General features: G+C 40.2%; 2 protein-coding genes across 2 annotated transcripts in view; one reads left to right on the forward strand and one right to left on the reverse strand.

Annotated features, from left to right (window-relative positions):
• P2RY12 (purinergic receptor P2Y12) overlaps positions 1 to 2880 on the reverse strand; it is a 52357-nt gene extending 49477 nt beyond the window's left edge. The window contains exon 1 of the mRNA XM_036350506.1: positions 2693 to 2880. The gene's annotated coding sequence lies outside the window, so the exon portion shown is untranslated. The remainder of the gene's footprint in view (positions 1 to 2692) is intronic.
• Positions 1 to 22840, forward strand: part of MED12L (mediator complex subunit 12L) — a 423259-nt gene that overhangs the window by 362057 nt on the left and 38362 nt on the right. Inside the window, exons 35-41 of the mRNA XM_036350497.1 lie at positions 632 to 721; positions 1795 to 1904; positions 2092 to 2227; positions 3032 to 3193; positions 4965 to 5327; positions 7247 to 7403; positions 12033 to 12241. Coding sequence (XP_036206390.1) covers positions 632 to 721; positions 1795 to 1904; positions 2092 to 2227; positions 3032 to 3193; positions 4965 to 5327; positions 7247 to 7403; positions 12033 to 12241 — 1227 coding nt within the window. The remainder of the gene's footprint in view (positions 1 to 631; positions 722 to 1794; positions 1905 to 2091; positions 2228 to 3031; positions 3194 to 4964; positions 5328 to 7246; positions 7404 to 12032; positions 12242 to 22840) is intronic.

The raw sequence follows: 22840 nt of genomic DNA on the forward strand, positions 1-22840 counted from the left end.
AAATGAAATGATGTAATGATGTATAGTTGACCCTTGAGTTGCATGGGGTTTAAGGGCACCGACCCCAAGACAATAAAAAAATTTATATAACTTTTGCTTTCCCAAAACTCCAGTCATCCTCCTGGTATTCAGAAACCAAAACCTGAGAATGCTCCAGTCCCTTATGGTGAAGAACAATCTGCAAATTTCCAACCTCAGATAAAAAAATACTGTTTCTCAGATGTGAAACCCGTATTTGTAGAGGGGCTGCCTGTATATTTACTGAAAAATCCATGTGTAAGTGGACCCGCACAGTTCAAACCCATGATGTTCAGGGTCAACTGTATTTAAAAACTGATCTTTATTTTTGTTAATGTTTAACTTGATGGTCCTCTAAAAACGTTTTCTAAGACTACTGGATAAGTAATTAGAAAAGATTTTTCCTCTCCCATCTGGAAAGGTAATGACAAAGAAATAGCCAGATTTCTGTCTGCTTAGTGGAAGGGGAGGAAAGTTTTATTTAATTTGTTAAACCAAGAAGTTATTTTTGACCATCAGTAAAAGCTCAATTTAACTTAAGATATGAAAAATTTAATTTTAACAGGGGAAACCAGTTCTGGATTTTTTTTTTTTAATGTATTGTCTGGTTTAGATCTTAAGTAATTGGAGAGAAGAGCGATACCAACATGACATAAAAGCACGGCAGATGATGCACGAAGCATTGCAGCTCCGCCTGAATTTGGTAAGACATTTCCAGTCTTCTGCCTGCGTTAAACTTATCTTACATAGCCTCCCACTTCCACTGTCGTCACAAGTCTTCATTGCAAGGTGAGGCCCTCTGCTGTTTGCTCTCTGTGGCTACTTCCCTGTCCCTCTAACCTTCCTGTTTTCCTGGCTGCTGTTCTTCCTGTCTGGCCTAACTTCCGGACAGCAGTAGGTAGGTATTTTAGGCTCCGGTTTGTGTTCTGCAGCCCCGCCCCAGGGAATCTCTCCTTTTGGGTGTGAGCTCAGAGGAGGACTTAGAGGACCAGTATTCTGAGATGGAAGTTAGTTTTGACTATGCTTATTTAAAAACCATATTAAAATGACATTTAAGTCAAAATTATCAAATTGATCATAAAAACAAATTCTACATGGAAGGTTTTGGTTTTCAGAAATTTAAAATTCTCACACATTGAACATTCCTTTGAATTTTTCTTTCCCACTGGACAAGCCAGCTGAAGGGCACTCTGGGGATATTCACTGATTATTGATTTCAACAGAATTCCCACACATGAAAGAGTAGACCTGGGGGCCATGCCTCCTGCTCATCATTACTTCGGTGTTACTGGATAATTCTGAGTGCTATTATGACAACAGGCTTAGATTCAATAGTAATTGACAGCACAAAGGTGTAGATAATTGGATTATGTGGTTCTGACCTATTTAGATTTAATTCGACTAAAATCACACCATAAAAGAGGGTTTCCTGAATGTTTAGGAATAAAAGAAAGCTATTTATACTGACTTATAGTAGTAGGAATAGTTAGATGTAGATTTTCCACTAAGAGGAAGGTCATTGTCCCTAAGCCTCTGCATTTTCAAGGGTCAGCTGTCAAGGGTCAGCTGTAATTCCTACTGATCATGTGCCCACACTCAGGTGCTCTTCTCTTCTCTTCTCTTCTCTTCTCTTCTCTTCTCTTCTCTTCTCTTTTCTCTCTCTTTTCTTTCTTTTTTTTTGAGGATTTTCTTTAATTAATCAAAATTTGGCTAAATAAAATATATTTTTCTCTTTAACACAATGCAGATTTTTTTATTGTATTTTTTATGTACTAGGTGGGAGGAATGTTTGACACAGTGCAGAGGAGCACCCAATGGACCACAGACTGGGCCCTCCTCCTTCTTCAAATCATTACTTCTGGAACCGTTGACATGCACACCAACAAGTATGTACTTATCATTTCACCTTTACTTTGCTGCGCGTGTACATGGCAGAGGCTTTGATATACTGATGTTAATTTCTGTCGCATCTTATTTTCTTAGGTACATTCTATGCCTTAAATAAAAATTCTCAGTTAAGATTATCTTGGTTTTGCTCTGAGGTGAAAATAATTCTTTTCTGTCCCCTCTTAGTGAATTATTCACAACAGTTCTTGACATGCTGGGTGTTTTAATCAATGGAACATTAGCCTCTGACCTGTCCAACGCATTGCCAGGGGGATCTGAAGAGAATAGACGTGCATACATGAATTTAGTAAAGAAACTGAAGGCAAGTTTGTGACCTGCTTATTATGAACTCAGATGGCTTGTGGGTTTGTTATTTAGTACATTTTATCTAATTTTACTCCTCGTTAAAGTAAATGTTATTTGTTGCACTCAAATTAATTTAATGTGATTATTTTGCTATTTTCTTTACCTTAGCTCACTAGAACCCCAAAGTAGTAAGCATATAGTTTGAAGGTTTGTCTTTTAAAAAAATTTATATTCATAAAGCATGTTTAATTTTTTAAGGAACTTTAGAAATGCATTACCAAATATCTAATCAGAGTACCAGCATCAGATTTAAGATACATTTGTGCTTGGACTGGAACATGCAGTTGAAAATAATCACTTGTACTGATATATCTAAATCCAATTCATTTTACTAACCACTAACACAGTTTTGAAATAAACTATAAGTAAACTGCATAAGAGAAAAAAAATATGACCTTACAGTAAAATAACCAATGGTTACCTTGCGCTGTGGCCCTGCATTCAAGAACGTGTTCCGTGCTGCAGCTCCTGCCTTCTCGTTACAGTTGCTGTCCTAGATTTTGTCATTTCAGCATTGTGAAGTTTGTTGTGTAACAAGCGTGCCTTTTTATGTGTTCTATTTTCTACCTAAAATGAAGAAATGAAACACTCACCACTCTAATTGAGAGTTGCAACGTAGACCATGTTTCAAGTAAAAGAACATTTCAGCTATATAATGGAAATGTTTCATAAGGGAACTTCCTTCTGGGCAACTTTTGCCTTCATTGTAATTTCTGTTCCACTTCTCTTTTTCTCTCTCTCATTTTTTTTTTTTTTTTAGAAAGAGCTAGGAGACAAGCGGTCAGAAAGTATTGATAAAGTTCAACAGCTGCTGCCTTTGCCAAAACAGACATGTGATGTCATCACTTGTGAGCCTATGGGTTCCTTGATTGACACAAAGGGAAACAAAATTGCTGGGTTCGACTCTATAGATAAAAAACAGGCAAGAGTAAAGTGTTTGTTTCTTGTGTATATAACTATGTGTTAATCTTACAAAAACAAAATACAACTTTTTGTCTTCCTGTAAAGCATATAAAGCATTTTAATTTTACAGTTTCCTGTTCTTTAAATGCATATTTTTATCATTTAATGGTTATTGGCATTATAATAAAAGTTAAATCTTTCAAGATCTTTACTTAAAATTGTACTTGAATTTAAGTGAATTTCTTAAATTCAACAATAGAAAACTAAAAAGCTTAGTGTAAAAAACAAACAAAAGATCAGCTGTAATTTTACTTCAGAATTGGAAACAATACGTTTAGATAATTTTTGTTGCTAAAAGTCTTTATGTCGTAAAACTATTTTGAGTAAAAATGTTTAAAGTGATGGTACTTTATTTTCATATCAATTAAACAATATTTAATGAAAACTTGATCTTATATAAGATATTAAGCAGGGTTTTCTTATAATACAAGAAGAGTGGTCCATGATTCTTTCAGTGAACGTGAACAACTACAGATTTCCAAAATCACAGAGATGAAAGACAGAGCGCCTACCCTCTTAGTAGTAGATAGACAGCGTATGGTGAGGTTTGTGTGTCATGCTGCACAGTGTTAGGGACCCTGAGAAGGAGCCATCACACTCAGATGGCAAGAAAATAGTTGGAGCAGCATCCCCAGGAAAATCGACATGAATCATTTTGAAGGATTAAGAGTTAGCTGGGAGGTAGGGGAAAATGTAGTACAGGCAAAGGGAAGAATTTATGCAAAGACACAAAAAAGGTGGCTCATTGAACTGCAATGCAACAGTAACTCGGAGTACTTTAGGTGCTTACCACATTGGTGCATTGTGGAGAGAAAGAGCTAGAATCATGGGCAAGTTGAATTTGTAGTGCTGGTGGGCTCTCTAGTGGTGAGACATGTATAAGCCATTTGGAGATGTGGTCTTGGCACCCAGGAGAGAAGTCTAATCTCAAGACATATTAGGAAGCAGTCAGTATGCAGATGATACTGAGCCTTGGTTCTGGATAAAGCTGCTCATGGAAGAGTGTGTAGGTAAGAGGGCATAGTTATGGAATGCCCGAGTAATTATTTTGGGGTTCATACTGAAGAAAAGTATTTTCAAATTGCTATGCCAGGGAAAGTACCAAGGGACATTACCAATTAATGTTAAAAATAAACTTCTTATTTTCAGAAACAAAATAACATTTTCTCCTCTGAACTCCGTAGAGATAAGCTTGAATTGAAGGAGTTTATTTCTACATGTTGGTCAAGTTAATTCTGTAATAAAATGACTTAACTATGGCTTATTAAGTACATGAAAGGTGCCCATATTGAATCAAGTCCACTCATGTTTGGATTAAAGTTCATTTGAGCCCAATTAGAGGTTGAATGTTTCTTATCCTAAAAACAATAAATGGATTCCAAAGATTTATAACTGATTATAAGTTAGTATAGTAAGATCAATTTTATAGCATTTCTTAAAAATTATTGTTTTGCTAACAAAAGAAAACTACATGAAAAAAAATGCCATTGTACAATAAACTGTATCTATGGAGCTCAGTGGTAGAGAGAACCATAGAACTGTGGATTCTAGCCAGCCCCACCAGTGATCTGTGTGACCCTGGACTGATTAGTTAGCCTGTCTGCTCTATGCTAAGTTCTTGTGAAGGCCCACACCCGCCAAAATGTTCTCTGAATCCATGTCCTAAGCAAGCCTGACCCTAATCAGAAAAAGGTCTGAGGGTGTGGTCATAGAATGTTATTTTGCCACAGGGTCTCCAGGTCTCTACGAAGCAGAAGGTGTCCCCCTGGGATTTGTTTGAGGGTCAGAAGAACCCAGCTCCTCTGTCCTGGGCCTGGTTCGGGACAGTCCGAATAGACCGGAAGGTGATCAAGTATGAGGAGCAGCACCACCTCCTTTTGTACCACACACACCCTATGCCCAAGCCCCGAAGTTACTACCTCGAGCCGCTGCCCCTGCCTCCCGAGGAGGAAGAGGAAGAGCCCACGTCTCCCATTTCTCAGGAACCAGAGAGGAAATCAGCTGAGCTGTCAGATCAGGGAAAAACCACAACTGATGAAGAGAAGAAAACAAAGGGAAGGAAGCGCAAGACAAAATCAAGCTCAAGAGTTGATGTAAGTACAGGAAGTAGAGGGAACTTCGATGCAAGAGCATCCAGTAGATTTAGTGTCCAACTTATATCCCTAGAAGCACTGCTAAAAGCAGTAAAAACCTTTTTTTTGGTAAGAATTATCCTAACGAGGCACTGTCATAATGAATAGAATTAGGATCATAGCTTTTGATTTTTCTTCCTCTACTTTTTATAACTGTTTAATTTTAAGCTTCCATTGTGAATCATCCTATATAATAAAACACTAATATGCAAATTGTCCCCTGGGGAGTTTGACCTACTGGGAGTTCGACTGCTCGCTATGATGTGTGCTGACCACTAGGGGGCGACGTGGAATGAAGGAAGGCCCAGGCCGGCAGCCAGAAGGCCCAGATCGGCCCTGATTGCCAGCCAGGCCTAGGGACCCTACCTGTGCATGAATTTCGTGCACCCGGCCTCTAGTATTTAATATTTCAGTGCCTCATGATTTCTCAGATTTGAAACTTGAATTTTTCAGACCTATAAAATCTCATCCTCCCATGTATTTTTCTTATAAGCTGTGTTTAACATAGTTATTGTATTTTCAGCAATTGATAGCTATAGTATATTAAAATAAAATTCACCTTCCTCATCTGTGTATTCTACTTCTCTATCATATTTCCAGACTTTATAAAAGATAACATAAACATGATGTAGTTTCACTTCTTGTTTGCCTACTAGACTTCCCTATCTGTAGCAACATTTTCTTAAAAACAACAGAAACCTATGAGATGGTAATTTAAAATAATTTTATAGAACTTACAGAATTAATATATAAAATATCTTTCCATTTAACTGAAAAATACTTGAGAGACAATTTGAGATTATTTTCCTATGAAATTCAAAGGTGTTCTTACTGTGCAGTGGAAAAAATATTCACAATGTAGTGTTTAGACACCATGATTATTTGATGTTATTGTTTACCTTTGTCAAAGCCAAAACATGTCTTTGTCAACTGGATAGTTTGGTGATTATTATTCTAGAAATGATCACTATCACTTTTGGATGTCACTTGAGTGTCAGTGTCATCTTTCATACAGTCTTCCTGCCAGTATTCCTTTGTCTTGAAAGGGGTACTTAATAAGGTCCAGACTGCCATCCCCTGAAATCCAGGTTTCCCAGCCTGTCCAGCCACGGGGATGGATTTCTGTTCTTTTTATCTGCAAAAGACCTAAAACTTATCTCATTCCCCAAGTAAGTCTTGGTCATTTCTTTGCCTCCCACACTACTCCTGAGGCTGCCTCTTCCCGATGGGATGAAGTGCAGGCTGTACTTTTCTGAAATTTTATTTTCCCTTTGTCCTTTAGAGCTAGCCGAGACCTGTGACCCTTAGAGCCTTTTGGCTGCTGTGAGGAAGAGGAAGCCCTGTTGGGAGATTGGGGGTGGGGGTTGGAGGTGGGAGTGGAAGTGGTTGTGTTTGCAGGATGGTGGTGGAGTCTGCTCTTGCAGAATACTGGCCTGAAAACTGGGAATAAGATCCTGTCCGAGCCGGGCCTGGCTCTGAAGTATTGTGGGCCTGTGGCAGGAATCTGATCTTCACCCCAGGCATCAGCAAGGCCTTTGGGAGACTTTGCAATTACAAAGTCGCCCTTCAGCTGTGGTTGGTGGTCAATATCAATATTTTAAATGTGTTTTTAGTATTTTAAAATGAAGTTTAGAAAAGATATTTTTTTCCATCTCCCTCCACTGTAGCCAGGTTCTTTTTAAATTAACGAAAAGTATTCACTAAATGAGTGTTTTGCAGAGAATTATATTGAGACTTCTGCCTTCCATCTCTCCCTTTATAAAATAGCCTTATCTACTGGGAGAGAAGTTATCTCAAATAATGTGATAGGAAGAATTTGCATTCATTTCCTATGTGGTGTGTGGAGTTAAGTAACTTTTTGTTTTAACTTTATGTTGAAGGAGTATCCACAGAGCAACATATACCGAGTGCCTCCTAATTACTCACCCATCTCCTCCCAGATGATGCACCACCCACAGTCTGCCTTGTGGGGCTACAACCTCATGGGGCAGCCCCAGCAGCCTGGCTTTTTCCTGCAGAGCCCATCTCTTACTCCAGGTACGTGAAGAGAGCAGAGTCGGATCCTCGAGATGACAAGTGGCTTGGAGTTCTCACTTGGGGTTTTCCTTGCTTTTAACCTGAAACCTCCTTAAAACTTGGAAGTTTCAAGAGCTGAGTGCTCAGCTGACATTTATAGATTTCTCTCCATTCAACGTGTTACTTCTTCTTCTAAAATAAGGTTTCAGTTATGAGTTTGTGGGCTGATTTTGGAGTTTTCATCCAGTGCTGGGAGGAAATTAGCCACTGATGAAAATCTTAAGCTGTCTATAATAATAAAAGCGTACTATGCTAATTAGACCGGATGTCCTTACAGATGACCTTCTGGATGAAGCCCAGGTCCCGGGTGCCATAGGGAAGCTGGTGCCGGCAGCCAGGGGAAGGAAGGTCTACTCTGGCACGAATTTTGTGCATCAGGCCTCTAGTAAAATATAACGTTGATCGAAGTTTTATATTGTGAAATTTGTGTACATTTTTATCAGATATAGTTACCAGCATTTAAAAAGACCAGACAGTATTGCACAGTGTCTTTTATTATTTTCTTATGTTTTGAACTTTAAATTGTGTATACCATGGATTTCAGAAACCTGGTTCAGCAAGTAGATTTAGATACGGTCACCAAGGAAAACTGCCATATCCAGAGTGGGTGTTGCTGATTTGGGTACTGCTCCGATTCAAGCTCAGGTGATTTTATATATGGAGTGAAGATTTCCCAAATACAAAATTTCTTAATTAGGAAAGGATTTAATTTTCTTTCTAAAGGAAAGTTTGCCTATTTTAGCAAAGTAGATTATTTCTGAGATCTCAGTCTGCATTTTGTTAGGCTGTGTCTTTCTAATATATCATATTTTACTTATTGTGCTCCGCAGGATAGTGAATTTTTTTATTGTAAGTTGAGTATAACATTTTTGAGGTTTAGGGAAAAAGAAGATATCTGATTCTTGGCTTAGAGCAGTGGAGAATCCACAGTTTGTCCCATAAATTAGTGGCATAGCGAGCGTTCTGGGTGTTACAGTTCTACGTTACAGTCTCGCTCTGTCGCTTTCTGCAGTATAATCTTGGCCAATCCTAATTACTTTGTTCCTGATCATTTTACAGCTTGATCATTTGTAAAATGGATATGCTGATATATACCTTCATAGGATGGGTGATTGAAAGTAAATGTTTAAAAGGTAGCACTCAGAAGGTAACCTGACACAGCAGACATGTTAAGTAAATGATCTGAATACATTCTCACGGCAGGGCTGTTGCACCTGCTGGGCCCCGTGCTGGGAATGCTCTCCCTCAGACATCTGCATGGCTCAATGCCTCCTTTGGGTTTGGTCAGACCCCACTTTCTCAGTGAGCTTGCACTGACTACCCTACACTCTGTCCCCCTCCTCTTCTTTCTGTTTCTCCATGGCAACAGTGCTTGCTTAAGTGCTACATGTTCACTTACCTGCCTGCCCCAGAAGGTCAGCTCTGTGAGGGCAGGGGTTTTTCTGTTATGTTTACTATAGCAGCATGGAAGCAGGCTCTCAAAGAAGGTTGTTGAGTGAGTAAATGCACACTATAAAGAACAAGCTAGACTTCATGGTAAATGTGGAAAATAATACACAATTGCCATCTCCTCTGATTTTCTCTTTAATTCCAAGGTCCTTGTGAACTTTGTAGCATTTTCAACTTTGTCAACAATAGAGTCCAGCACAAGGACTGTATGAATAGAAGGCTCAGTATACTGTAAAGCCACACACCCTTTCACCCTAGAGTGTTATAGAAGGTATTTGTAAGTTGGGGAATTTGGGTATTAGGTAAGTCTTAGGTATGATGATATGATGAAGTGTAAGAAAAATATGTGAAGTAAACAACTACTTATGAGCGTTATATATCTGTGAAATAATATAATTTCATAAAAACGTGAATCCTATGAAATTGAGGAAGAGTGTGTACAACATGTTTCCATTTATATACTGTACTAGAGGCCTGGTGCACAAAAATTTGTGCACTCGGGGGGTAGGGGGGCCCCTCAGCCCGGCCTGTGCCCTCTCGCACTCTGGGACCCCTCCGGAGATAACGACCTGCTGGCTTAGGCCTGCTCCCGGGTGGCAGAGGGCAGGCCCAATCCCTAGGTGCAGCCCCTGGTCGGGCTCAGAGCAGGGCCGATTGGGGAGTTGGGGCGCCGCCCCCTGTCATGCACAAAGCAGGGCCCATCAGGGGGTTGGGGCACTGCCCCCTGTCACTCACAGAGCAGGGCCTATCAGCGGAGTTGGGGCTCTGTACCCTGTCATGCACAGAGCAGGGCCAGTGGGGTGGGGGTTGGGGCATCACCCTCTATCACCCACAGAGCAGGGCCGATCAGGGGGTTGGGGCACCTCCACTCTCACACTCAGGGCAGGGCCGATGGGGAGGTTATGGCTCTACCCCGTCACACACAGAGCAGGGCCCGTGGGGGGGGTGGTTGGGGCGCCGCACCCTGTCACACACAGAGCAGGGCCGTTCAGGGGATTGGGGCGCTGCACCCTGTCACACACAGAGCCGCAGGGCGATCAGGGGGTTGGGGCGCCTTCACCTGTCAGGAACAGAGCAGGGCGGATAGGGAGGTTGTGGCCCCGCCCCCATCACACACAGAGCCGCAGGGCGATCAGGGGGTTTGGGCGCTGCCCTCTGTCACACTGATCCCGGTGCCTGGAGGCCTCTCGGCTCCGCTGATCCCGGTGCTGGGAGGCATATTACCCTTTTACTATATAGGATAGAGGCCTGGTGCATGGGTGGGGCTGGCTGGTTTGCCCTGAAGGGTGCCCTGGATCAGGGTGGGGGTCCCCACTGGGGTGCCTGGCCAGCCTGGGTGAGGGGATGATGGCTGTTTGCAGCTGGTCACACACCCTTCAGGGTGGGGGTCCCCACTGGGGTACCTGGCTAGTCTGGGTGAGGGCCTGAGGGCTGTTTTCAGGCTGGCGGGTGACTGAAGCTCCCAACCGCTCCTTTTATTCTTTTTTTTTTTATTCTGGGCCAGCTTTAGCTTTGAGGCTTGGCTCCAGCTCTTAGGCCTCCGCTGCTGAAAGTGGTTTCTGGCCTTTGTTTACAATGTTGCGATCCTGCTGGCTGAAGCCCGGCGGACTAAAGCAGGTTTCTGGGGTTTTGTTTAGCTTCTATATTTGTTACATAGTTGCTTAGAGTTGCAGCTCAGAGGCCTGCAGCGGCAGGCGGCAGGCGGGGAACGTTGGAGTCCTCTGTCACTGAAGCAAGCAAGCCTCATGTTAGTTTCAAGCTGCCTGGCTGCCGGCCACCATCTTGGCTGGCAGTTAATTTGCATATTGCCCTGATTAGCCAATGGGAAGGGTAGCGGTCATACGCCAATTACCATGTTTCTCTTTTATTAGATAGGATAGTTAAAACACAAAACAGTGTCCACCCACACACATACACCTCTACCAATCTCTCTCTTTTTCCCCTGTATACACGACAGTATGGTAAATTTATAAGGAAATGTGTATGAATAATAAACATCAAATTTAGAATAACATTCAATAGGAGAAGGGGAGGAAAGTAACAAGGCTTCAAATATATTTATTATATTAATTTTTTTAGTTGATTCAGAGTTATAACATAGAAAAGTTAGGAAAAAAATAAAAGAAAGTAGACCGTAGTCTAATCTTTAAAAAGTATGTCCCTTATCCATAAAATGAGTCAATTACATTTTATACATTAGTTCGCATTCTTGCTTCACAAAGTTACCTTGCCATATGTTACTCAAATCAACTATCCTTTTTTCTCCCAAATGATCTTCAAATGCTGCTGAATTACTTATTAAATCATATCTCTGATTGTGATACTGAATGTATAAAAGAGTGTGGGTTTTTCGAGAGAACAGCTTTCAACTTTTTGCCTCTATCATATTACTTGCTCTTTGTGAGGTCTTTATATAGACATTTTCTTATTCATGTACGTTAAAGAATGTATGTAGACTGTGTGGCGAATGAAGGGTTAGCACCTACTTTGAAGTCAGCAAATGTTGAATTTTTTCCCCCTTGAACTCTTAAAGACATTTGGCAAATTACATATGCAAAATGTTAAGGATTTTCTTTGGTTTCTTCAGCATCACTATAATCAATATTTCCTGTTTATTTTATCTCTAACCTTCAAAAAGATGTGTTTTATCTTTAGAATCAAGGTATTTGAAGTTTCCAAGCATTTCCAGTTTTTTAAGTATTTTTAAGCATCTCTACTATAAGATAGGCATTTCCCTTAAGTACTATGAGCTTCCAATTGTCTAAATTACAAAAGCGTTTCTAGGCCTGGCTTAGGACACTTGGCAGATGTAATACATTTTATGCAAGAAATATGTTCCTGGGAGCCTTCCATAATTTAAAACCCATGTGATTCCCAAAGTGCGCCGACCACTGTTTCAGGCACGTCGCTTTAGCAGTTCAGGTGGCCCTTCGTGAGGCCGTTCAAATGCTATAGTTGCTCCTGCACCACCCTCCCTATCCTGTGAAAATTCTGCAGTTCTTGTGTAGGGTGGGATGGCGCCTTCTGTTCCATTTTGCTTCATAAAGTGAGGCTCAGAAGGTGAGGTTTCTACATTTTAATCAAATCAGTAGGAATTGCTGCATCAATGTATAGAAAGCCCTTCCTCTGGTTGCTTTGTAGGTGGCTCTAGACTGGACCCCACAGGCTCCTTTGTCCCTACCAACACCAAGCAAGCCCTGTCGAACATGCTGCAGCGGCGCTCGGGCGCCCTCATGCAGCCGCCCTCGTTGCACGCCATCACGTCGCAGCAGCAGCAGCTGGTCCAGATGAAGCTCCTGCAGCAGCAGCAGCGGCTCCTCCGGCAGGCCCAGGCCCGGCCGTGCCAGCAGGTGTGTCCAGGCCAGCAGAGATCCTCTGCGCCTCGTGGTTTTCTCTCAATAGGGTGAGCAAGGCCTGCGTGACATGTGCTTCCTGCGTGCTCACCCTGTGTGCTTGGTGAATGCAGGTATCTCTTTCTTACACAGGCTTAGAAATACTGTTCTCTTTGATCAGATAAGAACTCCAAATGTCTTAGGTTCATTTAAAGCAGGGGTGGGGAATTTCCGGCCTATGGGCTGTATAAGGCCAGCAAAATCATTTGGTCTGGCCCTGCAAAGGCGTTAAGGAGGAGTTAATTAAATGTTTGCCCAAATATAACAGGCTAATTTTTAAGTTGATACTCTTGTATGGCCCCCGAGTGATGTCATAAATATCCAAATGGCCCTTGGCAAAAAAAAGGTTCTCCACCCTGGACTTAAAGGATGCCTTAAAACACAAAGAAGAACTGATGACTTTCTAGTCCCTTAGATGCAGCAGGACTGTCATCCTGGAAGTGACCTTCTCTGAGCTCTCATTCAGTATTTAATTATCACCACATTCTGTACTTTCAGGTATTTAGCTCTACTTTCATGTATTATTATTTCATTTACTACTTTGAGGTTGAGTCTCTGAAGCCTATGTTTCTTAGGTTTTCTCCTACAATGCCCTGAGCAAATCCTGTGTTTTTTAAAAATATGTATTTTTATTGATTTCAGAGAGGAAAGGAGAGAGAGAGATAGAAACATCAATAAGGAGTGAGAATCGTTGATTGGCTGCCTCCTGGAGCCCCCTACTGGGGATGGAGCCCAAAACCCAGGCATGTGCCCTGACCCGAAATCGAACCATGACCTTCTGGTTCATAGGTTGACATTCAACTACTGAGCCACACCGGCCAGGCCAGATTCTGTTTTTATTGCATACTTAATGAGGAGTATAGCAGAGAAAGAATGCATTGCAAATAACTGTCAGTATATGCTTATCTTTAAAGTAATTCTTGATTTATATTATTTCTATTTTTTTGCCCTATAACCCATTATCTTTAACTTTATAGATGACCATGATTATTAGAATGCAGAAGTAACACAGAATTTAGTATAGACTCATAAAACCACGAATCTATTCAAATACATAAAATAAAAAGAGGGAAGGGAGATTGTGACTTCTTTTTCTGCATACTTTTTGAGTTCACTTTTTCTTGAAATTGTACTATTTTGATGATGGTGATGATAGTAATAATACTAGTTAAAAGCAGCTAACACTGATGGAGCACTTATTATCTGGCAATATACTTCCAAGCACTTATAAATGTATTAGTTATCTTAGATCTCATGGCAGTCCTATGAGTTGGGCATTGTTGTGATCCTCAAAGGACGTAGCCAATCGTCAGATGTATCCTGCTCTAAGAAAAATCACAAAACTTTCAAAGCAAGAAATTCTAATGTTTTAAAAAATATTTTTGTATTTTTATAACTTTCTACACATATCTCCATACTGCATTCCACCCACTTCTGCATGGGGTATTGGGGTTGGGAGGGTTATGCATTCTTAAAAAAGCTTTCTTTTCTTACCTGTATTATAAAGACAGGAAAGAGGAAACTAGTTGAACTGTGTGAGAATGCAAACAACAGTCACTACAGGCTTGTCTGTACCCGACCTCTAGTGATTTAAATTCCCTGGGTGTCAGGCAAGATGGGCTTAAGCTGCTTCATACACAGATATTATGAAGATTTGATTAAAATGTTAAAAAGCTTTGATTTTGCTTAAATAAGCAACATGTTTGGAATCATTAAAAATCTCAGTGGTATATTAGCTTTGTTGGAGATGATTGTTTCATTTCTTACCAAGATAAATTAAAATTTTGCTGTGAGTAACCAGCCCACTAAGATGAATTTAGCTCCCTTTTAAAGTAATGTAAGCCTAAGTAAAATTTGCCTTCCAATAAGTTTATTTAGTTTTTCATGTCTACCTTTTTATCACAAGTTATAATTTGCTTTATTAATAACACACTTTCAAATGATTACTGCTAAATTCAGTTTTGAATTTATCTAAGTGGTTCCTAGTATTGCGAAAGTAGTAAAGCTCACTGGGCAATTTCTAGGTAAACATACCTTTCCTCATGTAAGCCATGGCAAGCAATTTCCCCTAAAGTAATTTTTTAAAAGGAATTTAAAAGAATAAAAGAATAATGTGAGTGTAATGAAAGATATCCTTGCATATTTGGAGAAGGCAGGCTTAAGACCCAGCATGTACCCAGAGGACCCCATTACCCCCACACTTTCCTCTAACCACTAAAACTACCTGAATCAATTCCATCACACTACCTAGAGTTGCACTGCTTGTACTAATAGGAATTAACTGAGAGTTCATTTTTTTCTAACTTATTTTATTGTACCAACTATGTCACACTGTTGGATTTTTCTTTTTCTTTTTTCTTCTTTCTTTTCTTTTGAGAAATCAGAAATCCCTTCTTCAAGTAGTAAAAGCTCAACCTCATGATACTGACTGTATAATACTCCCTTCCCTCCTCCCCTGTATTCTTTTTTAACAGTTGAAACTTGCTTTAGAGTCTGTGAAGGGCTTTCGGAAACATATACACTTTTTTCTCAATCACCATTCTTAAAGTGCTGGATAACTGAGCAAAACAGCATTCTTATAAGGAAGAGAATTGCACACATGGTACAGTCATCGGACATAGTGGTCCTTCGTGGAGTAAATGAGATGTGTCTGTAGCATCTGCGAGAGTGCCTGCACCTGCCAGGGTCTCTCCTAATAGGTCATGTGGTTATTGTGGCAGAAAAATTCTTGTGCTAATCGTTAAAAATCTAGAATAAAAACAGAATTATATGGAATATATTGGATATTGATAAATTGTTTATTATTTGATTCTGGATGCAATTAGAATCCAGAATTTTTTTGGGATATATTTATTTTTCTAATAAATAGTGACCTCTGTTCTTCATGAGAGGAAATGATAGAGAAATATTGAAACTAATTTTGGCAGGAACATTTTCTCAGGTTACATGCCTTCTCATAATGTGACTCTCTAGCTCAGGGGTGGGCAAACTTTTTGACTCGAGGGCCACAATGGGTTCTTAAACTGGACCGGAGGGCCGGAACAAAAGCATGGATGGAGTGTCTGTGTGAACTAATATAAATTCAAAGTAAACATCATTACATAAAAGGGTACGGTCTTTTTTTTTTTTTAGTTTTATTCATTTCAAACGGGCCAGATCCGGCCCGCGGGCCGTAGTTTGCCCACGGCTGCTCTAACTACATAAGAACTCTTTTTTTTTTTCTTTTTTTTTTAAATATATTTTTATTGATTTTTTACAGAGAGGAAGGGAGAGAGATAGAGAGTTAGAAACATCGATCAGCTGCCTCCTGCACACCTCCTACTGGGGATGTGCCTGCAACCAAGGTACATGCCCTTGACCGGAATCGAACCTGGGACCCTTTAGTCCGCAGGCCGACGCTCTATCCACTGAGCCAAACCGGTTACGGCTACATAAGAACTCTTATGGTGTGTTTTTCTTTTAGTTTGGGGCTTATAGGGAAATTAAAATTAATATAATTTTTCTTATTAACCTAGCAGTTTTCTAATTACAGAAATCCATTTTCTTAAATGTAGCAAATGTGTTGGAGAATTTCCATTTATCTCAACTTTTAAGACTGATCTTATAATTATAGAAGATGTTTGTTTGTTTTTTAGTGTCACCCAAGGATATATTTATTGATCTTAGAGAGAGAGGAAAGGGAAGGGGGAGAGAGAGAGAGAAACATTGATGAGTTGCCTCTTTTTCAAAAAAAAATTTTATTGATTTTTTACAGAGAGGAAGGAGAGAGATAGAGAGTTAGAAACATCGATGAGAGAGAAACATCGATCAGCTGCATTCTGCATACCCCCTACTGGTGATGTGCCCGCAGCCAAGGTGCATGCCCTTGACCGGAATCGAACCTGGGACCCTTGTGTCTGCAGGCTGACGCTCTATCCACTGAGCCAAACCGGTTAGGTCTATGGGTTGCCTCTTGCACACATCCTGACCAGGGATTGAACCTGCAGTTTTTTTGGTGCATGGGACAACATCAGCTGAGCCACCTGGCCGGGCAGCAGATGCTTTTAAAGATTGACTAGTGTCTCCAAGCCTTGGATATGACTGTTCTCTAGGCCAGTTGTCTGTGACTTCCTTGGTCCCCACCCTCTTCTTATAAGATCAGGTACTGGGGCCCTAACTGGTTTGGCTCAGTGCATAGAGCACCGGCCTACGGACTGAAGGGTCCCAGGTTCAATTCCGCTTAAGGGCATGTACCTTTGTTGTGGGCACATCCCCAGTAGCGGGTGTGCGGGAGTCAGCTGATTGATATTTCTCTCTCATTGATGTTTCTGACTCTCTATCCTTCTCCCTTCCTCTCTGTAAAAAAATCAATAAAATATATTTGAAAAGAAAAAAAAAGATCAGGTACTGGGTTTTAAAATATTTTGTATCACCGTGAGCACAGGGTAGAAATCTATGAAATGTTTAAGCAAATTCATGTTTTTGAGCAGCTGTTTTCCAAAGCCTAAAGCAGCGGTTTTCAACCTGTGGGTTGCAACCCCTTTGGGGGTCAAACGACCCTTTCACAGGGGTCGCCTAAGACCATCCTGCATATCAGATATTTACATTACGATTCATAACAGTAGCAAAATTACAGTTATGAAGTAGCAATGAAAATAATTTTATGGTTGGTCACAACATGAGGAACTGTATTTAAAGGGAAGGTTGAGAACCACTGGAAAGTTTCCTGGTAGTCTTACTCCTTAGTCTGATTATTATCTACAAACTCATCTCATTGCTCCCCGAAACTGCTCCCAGCAATGACCTGCTATGATTGTTTTAAAAACCTAGATGCGGCAGGGAAGACATAAATTCCTGGTTTCTGGATGTGTCTCAGAACTTGCGGATTCCCCCTTAGCATCCTCCCATCTGAGGAGCGAAGTTGATGTATGTAGGAATTATCTAGTCTAGACATGGTGCACAATGATGTTCAGAGCACCGTCGTAAAGTAATGAATTCTGCTGCAGACAGCCAATAGCAGCTCCAGCTGGTCGTGGGATTTCCTGTTAGAGACCATCCTGTATCTCTTCAGGAATGTATTGAGACATTTGGAGAGTGTCTAGAAAATAGGTGCAAATAGCATGAATGTTGTTGGGTATTTTTAATCAATTTATTTGACATAATGATTGTTATATAATCAAGTGTATTTTCATATAGCTTTAGTCATATCAACATGCATAAAGACATTTTGGGAAGAAAACTTGTATTCATTCTTCTTAATTACAGTCTTGATTACTCTTCATTCCTTATCTGTCCCTTATTAAAATGGGGCTCAGTGAAGTGATTGTCACCTTTCTGTGCCTCAGAGCCTCACCTATACAGTGGAGTTAACACATATTTACTTTATAGGGTTCTTGTGAAATTAATTATTTAATATATTGAACAGCCCTTAAAATAATGGCTGGCTCATAGTAAGTGCTCAAAAAATGTTAACTGCCATAGTTACTATCACTGTTTTATTACTATTCACAGAAAATTCCTATTCTATAAAAATGATCTTTACTTTCTTAAATATATTAAGGATTAAAAGAGAATCAAAGCACATTAAAGGCTTTACTTATATAATTACATTAATTACCCCTAATGAGATTGGTTCTCAGTGGTCACCAGTAAGAGAACAATAAAAAGGAATATTGATTAGTTTTCCTAGTAGGCTTTTTGGTTTCTAAGACCAGAATGTTTATGTTATAACTGTCTAAAATTCTGTGCTACAAACTTTAGTGGGGCTGATTACAATTTCAGTATTAAAAATACCACGTGTTTTATGTTCTACATAGCCTATGAGAACTATCACAAAATACAGAATATTGGTTATAACAATACAAAATGCTGCTTAAATTGTTTTCCAGTCACCTTTTTATATCCAGTATTTTTCTTCTCATACAGGAACTTCCTTCTTCACCCCACCATGTCAGACTTCTGGGAATGGGCATTTTCACATAGGAAAAGGACTTAATTTTATGCCTTGGTTTATGGTATCACTTTATCTTGATTTGTCCCTTTAAATGCATAAAAGCATTTTATGAATAATAATCAATGTCAGACAGTTTAAGATTCCAAAGAAAGACAGCCAAAGATATATGTATTTAGCTTAAATTGATGGAGACAAATTTGGAAGGAAGCAATTGGTTTGCAGACTGTCCTATATAATAAAAGCCTAATATGCTAAGTGTCCGGTTTGGTCGGCCATTCAATCAAAGCGTAATATGCTAATGATATGCTAAGGCCACTCAAATGCTCGCTATAACGTGCACTGACCACCAGGGGGCAGTCAGTCAACTGGTGGGCCAGTCACTTTGCTATGCACTGATTACTAGGGGGCATATGCTCCGACCGGTAAGTTAGCTTGCTGCTGAGGGTACAGCCAATTGGGACTGAGTGAGATAGGCCTGACATGTCCTGGAGCCCTCCCACAGTCCCTCCCTGGCTGGCCAACCTCCTGCACCCCTTCCTGGCCCTGATTGTGCACTGGTGGGGTCCCTCAGCCTGGCCTGCACCCTCTCGCAATCTGGGACCCCTCAGGGGGTGTCAGAGAGCCGGTTTTATCCCAATCCCGCAGGCCAGGCTGAGGGACCCTCCTGGTGCACGAATTTGTGCACCGGGCCTCTAGTCTATAATAACAAAAGCATAATATGCTAATTAGACCAAACATCCTTCCAGACGTCCTTCCAGATGACCTTCCAGATGAAGCTGGGGCTGCGAGGGAAGCCTTTGTTCCAGGTGCCAGAAGGAAGCTGGGCTGGCAGCCGGGGGAAAGAAGGCCTACTCTTGCACAAATTTCATGCATCAGGCCTCTAGTCTATAATAATAAAAGCATAATATGCTAATTAGACTGGACATTCTTCCGGATGACCTTCTGGACAAAGCCGGGTCCCGGGTGCCTGCCAGCAGCCGGAGGGAAGTCCAGGTCCTGCATGCCAGAGGGAAGCCAGTGCCAGCAGCTGGGGGAAGAAGGCCTACTCTTGCATGAATTTTGTGCATTGGGCCTCTGGTAGATAATAAGTCAGAAGGATTTTTGTGACATTGAAGAAGGAGATTTCTCATAGTGGACAGAAATGGTGTGTCAGTTATGGCTAGTTGTTGTTTATTAGAACACTAATTATCACCCGTAGAGCAGGTGCCATTGTTGGGCATCCAAATAAAGGCTTTAGGTAACAATGAAATGACAATGGCTGGGTCAAAGCCTCCCAGATTTGTTAGCTCCTTGGTAAAAGTGAAGCTGTAACTTCCTAAAAACATGCTTCTGAGGTTTATGAAGCCCGTTTAAGATGATTAACCAAGATTTTTGTCAGGTAATTGATTTCCTACCCTACAGATATGGTATCACCTTGGAACATCTGTTTCCTTCCGTTGCTCTTTCCCTTCTCTTCACTCTCTAGAGGTATATTTCAAACATGCAGATAAGAATAGAAAATAATATAGGAAACATTGGTGTACTTAGCACCTAGTTTTATTTAAAACATTCTGCCATATTTGCTCTAGATGATTTTAAAAAATGAATTACTACAGATATGGACAAGGCTCCTTATCTTCTCTCATTTCCGTTCTTACCTATAAAGAGGTAATCATGAATTTGGTGCTTCTCTTTCTTATGAATGTTCTTATGCTTTTAGTACATATTTTTGCATTCATTGACATAAACATTATATAGTATTATTTTCATACTTGAAACTTTGTATAATTATCTTATATGTGTATTATTTTACAACTTTTGTATTTTGACTAATTTTAAATTACATTAACTTTGTTACATGTAGTTTTATTCATTTATTTGTTCTGATTGGATGCTATTCCATTGTGAGTTCTTACATTTATCCATTCTCCTGTTGGAGTTGTTTATGTTTTGCCAATTATTTCTAACTGTTAATAGTGCTACAGTGAACATTTTTGTACATTTCTTCTCTGTGTTTGGAGAGTTTCAGGGTATGTACTTGAAGTGGAAATGCTGATTCAGTTTCCAAAGTGATATTGATTTCTGTCAGTTATGAGTGTTACCTTTCTCCACGTGCTCACCAACCCTTGATACTGTCCTCCTTAATGTTCTCATTCAGAGCAGGTGAAATGGTATTGTATTAGGACATTCTAATTTGCATTTCCTAATAACCTGTGAGTTTAGGCATTTTTTATAACTTCACTAGCTAGTCAAGTTTTCCCTTCTATAATTTTCCTAATTGTATAATTTGAGCATATTTCAAAATAATTTTATTTTTATTCGATAAAGGTAGGCAAAATAGTTTTATTGAAACCGATCTGGAGTCTTGACAATTATCTTTACTCAGAGAGTGTAATTTATAAACATCTCTGTGACAAGGAATGAACATAAGGGGACAGACACCACTGAACTAGTAAATGTGTCCTAAAGCCTTTTATTTTTTTTTCCTTGGATGGAAACCATGTCCAGGGAAGTGGGTGCTTTGCTTATTGCTTATTATCTGTCATTTCTCTATTTATTTGAATAAGGAAGGTGCTCATTTTATTTGCTGAAATTATGATTAGGCAACTAGAATGATCTAAAAGATCATGTGTACAGCTTGGTTTTTATAAGAGAGGGGAGCAGATTGGGATGGAGGGTGAGAGAATGGGTCACTAATACAAAGGTGGTTGTTGATTTTAAAGATATATGTCCAGGTGCAATGAATTACTAGTATGTGCCTATGCCTAAAATGGTGAGAATAGATGTTATTTGCTTGGAAAATTCCTCCTGTAATTTCTAGTCCTTAGTATAGTAAAATATTTTTTTCTATTAGTGTTGAGAATACTTTGTCTCATTTGTATCTCTAAAATTCTGTGAGCAGAAAATTTTTAGTATCTCAGACAAAGTATCACTTAGAATCCTATATAATAAAAGGCTAATATGCAAATCAATCAAACAGCAGAAGAACTGGTCACTATGACGTGCACTGACTACCAGGGGGCAGATGCTCAATGCAGGAGCTGCTCCCTGGTGGTCAATGCACTCCCTCAGGGGGAGCGCCACTCAGCCAGAAGCCCAGCTCAGGGCTGGCAAGCACAGCTGCGGTGGCAGGAACCTCTCCCGCCTCTGTGGCAATAAGACATCCCCCAAGGGCTCCCGGACTGCAAGAGGGCACAGGCCCGGCTAAGCCCCTCTTCCTCCCTCCCCCCCCCCCCATGAATTTCATTCACTGGGCCTCTAGTCTGTTTATTAAAAAATGATTAAACCAGGGAATTATTTACCTGAGAAATAGGAATTTCCCCCAAGCACTTAGTTCTCTTTTTCTAAACCAGATTCCTGTTAGTGTGTAAATGTTGGTGGGACTAAAAATATTTGTTGTCTGATTTGGTTGATTGAGTGCATGGTGAACCCAATGCTCTGTTTTCATTTTTATTTACTGAGATCAGAGCTGTCTAATTACATTGTCCAATAATATATGAACTGCTGACTTGTTCACTTAATGTCTTGTCCATTCAATGTGACCCAGATGTCCTGAGCTGTCCCACTGGCTCTAGGCCAGGAAGAATGCTGGTTCCCTGTTATTCGCTGGGGACCCAACATCCCTTCGCTACAGGCAGTGTCTGTGTGCGCTCTCTCCTTGACCTCTTTACGTCGCCATGTAACCTCCAGTTTGTGCTATTCCATTATATAAAATTACCATATTCATTTCAGTGTCCAGACTATGGTGGTATCGTTTGCCATATAAGTTAATAAAACCTCTGTAGGCCCTGGGTTTTTAAATCTTGAATCCCTGAAACATTGTTTTAAAATGAACTATTTCATGTGTATTTTGGCTACCCACATCATCAGGCTGAAAAATCTTATCTGTATTGTCTGCCGTTTTCTTGCTGTCCCCTTTCTGTAGGACTTCTGTAACTCTGCTGTCTCCCTTCTGGAAGACTTTGACAACATAATGGTAACACCCCTGCTGTCATCTCTTTTCTTTCTTTCTTTTTTTTTAAGTAAACATTTATAGCATTTCTCTGTGAACATCAAAATGAGAAGCGGGTTGTTCTTCTATAGCTGGTAATAACTGTAGTCCTCATTTCACTGTTACTCCCTCGGTTTATGTTTGAGACGGGAACACAAACTCATGAATGTGCTGACCATGTCCAATCTAATGGCATTTATTTCGGAAAGTTTTCCCCTTTGCTTGCCTCATGGTTTTCATCATATATGTGTATGGTATAGGAACAGTGGATGTTCATGCCTTGGCTTGGGAGCATAGACCAGTTTGTGCACCTGCATCTCAGTTCCAATTTTGAACACGTCTATTCTGGAGCTCTTGCACTCTCTGTGGTAACTCACATCAGTAGCAGAGGAACGCATGGCATGCTAACTCATAGGCCAGTGCAAGACAATGAAAACTGTGGTTATGAAACATACCTTTCTCATCACATCCCACTCACTGGCTATTCCAAAATTTTCAACAGAACACATCATTTCTATTTCCTTTCCAGTATGGAGGATATGTCTTTTCAAACATAGATCTTGTGCATGCATGTCATATGATTTCACCTTTGCTGCTTTGCCTGGGCTAGCTAAGAATGCATGTTTTGCATTAAATTACTTATAGGTTTCTGTAT

Source organism: Myotis myotis, unplaced genomic scaffold (assembly GCF_014108235.1).
Source record: "Myotis myotis isolate mMyoMyo1 unplaced genomic scaffold, mMyoMyo1.p scaffold_m19_p_2, whole genome shotgun sequence".
In the NCBI taxonomy this organism is placed as follows: Eukaryota; Metazoa; Chordata; class Mammalia; order Chiroptera; family Vespertilionidae; genus Myotis; species Myotis myotis.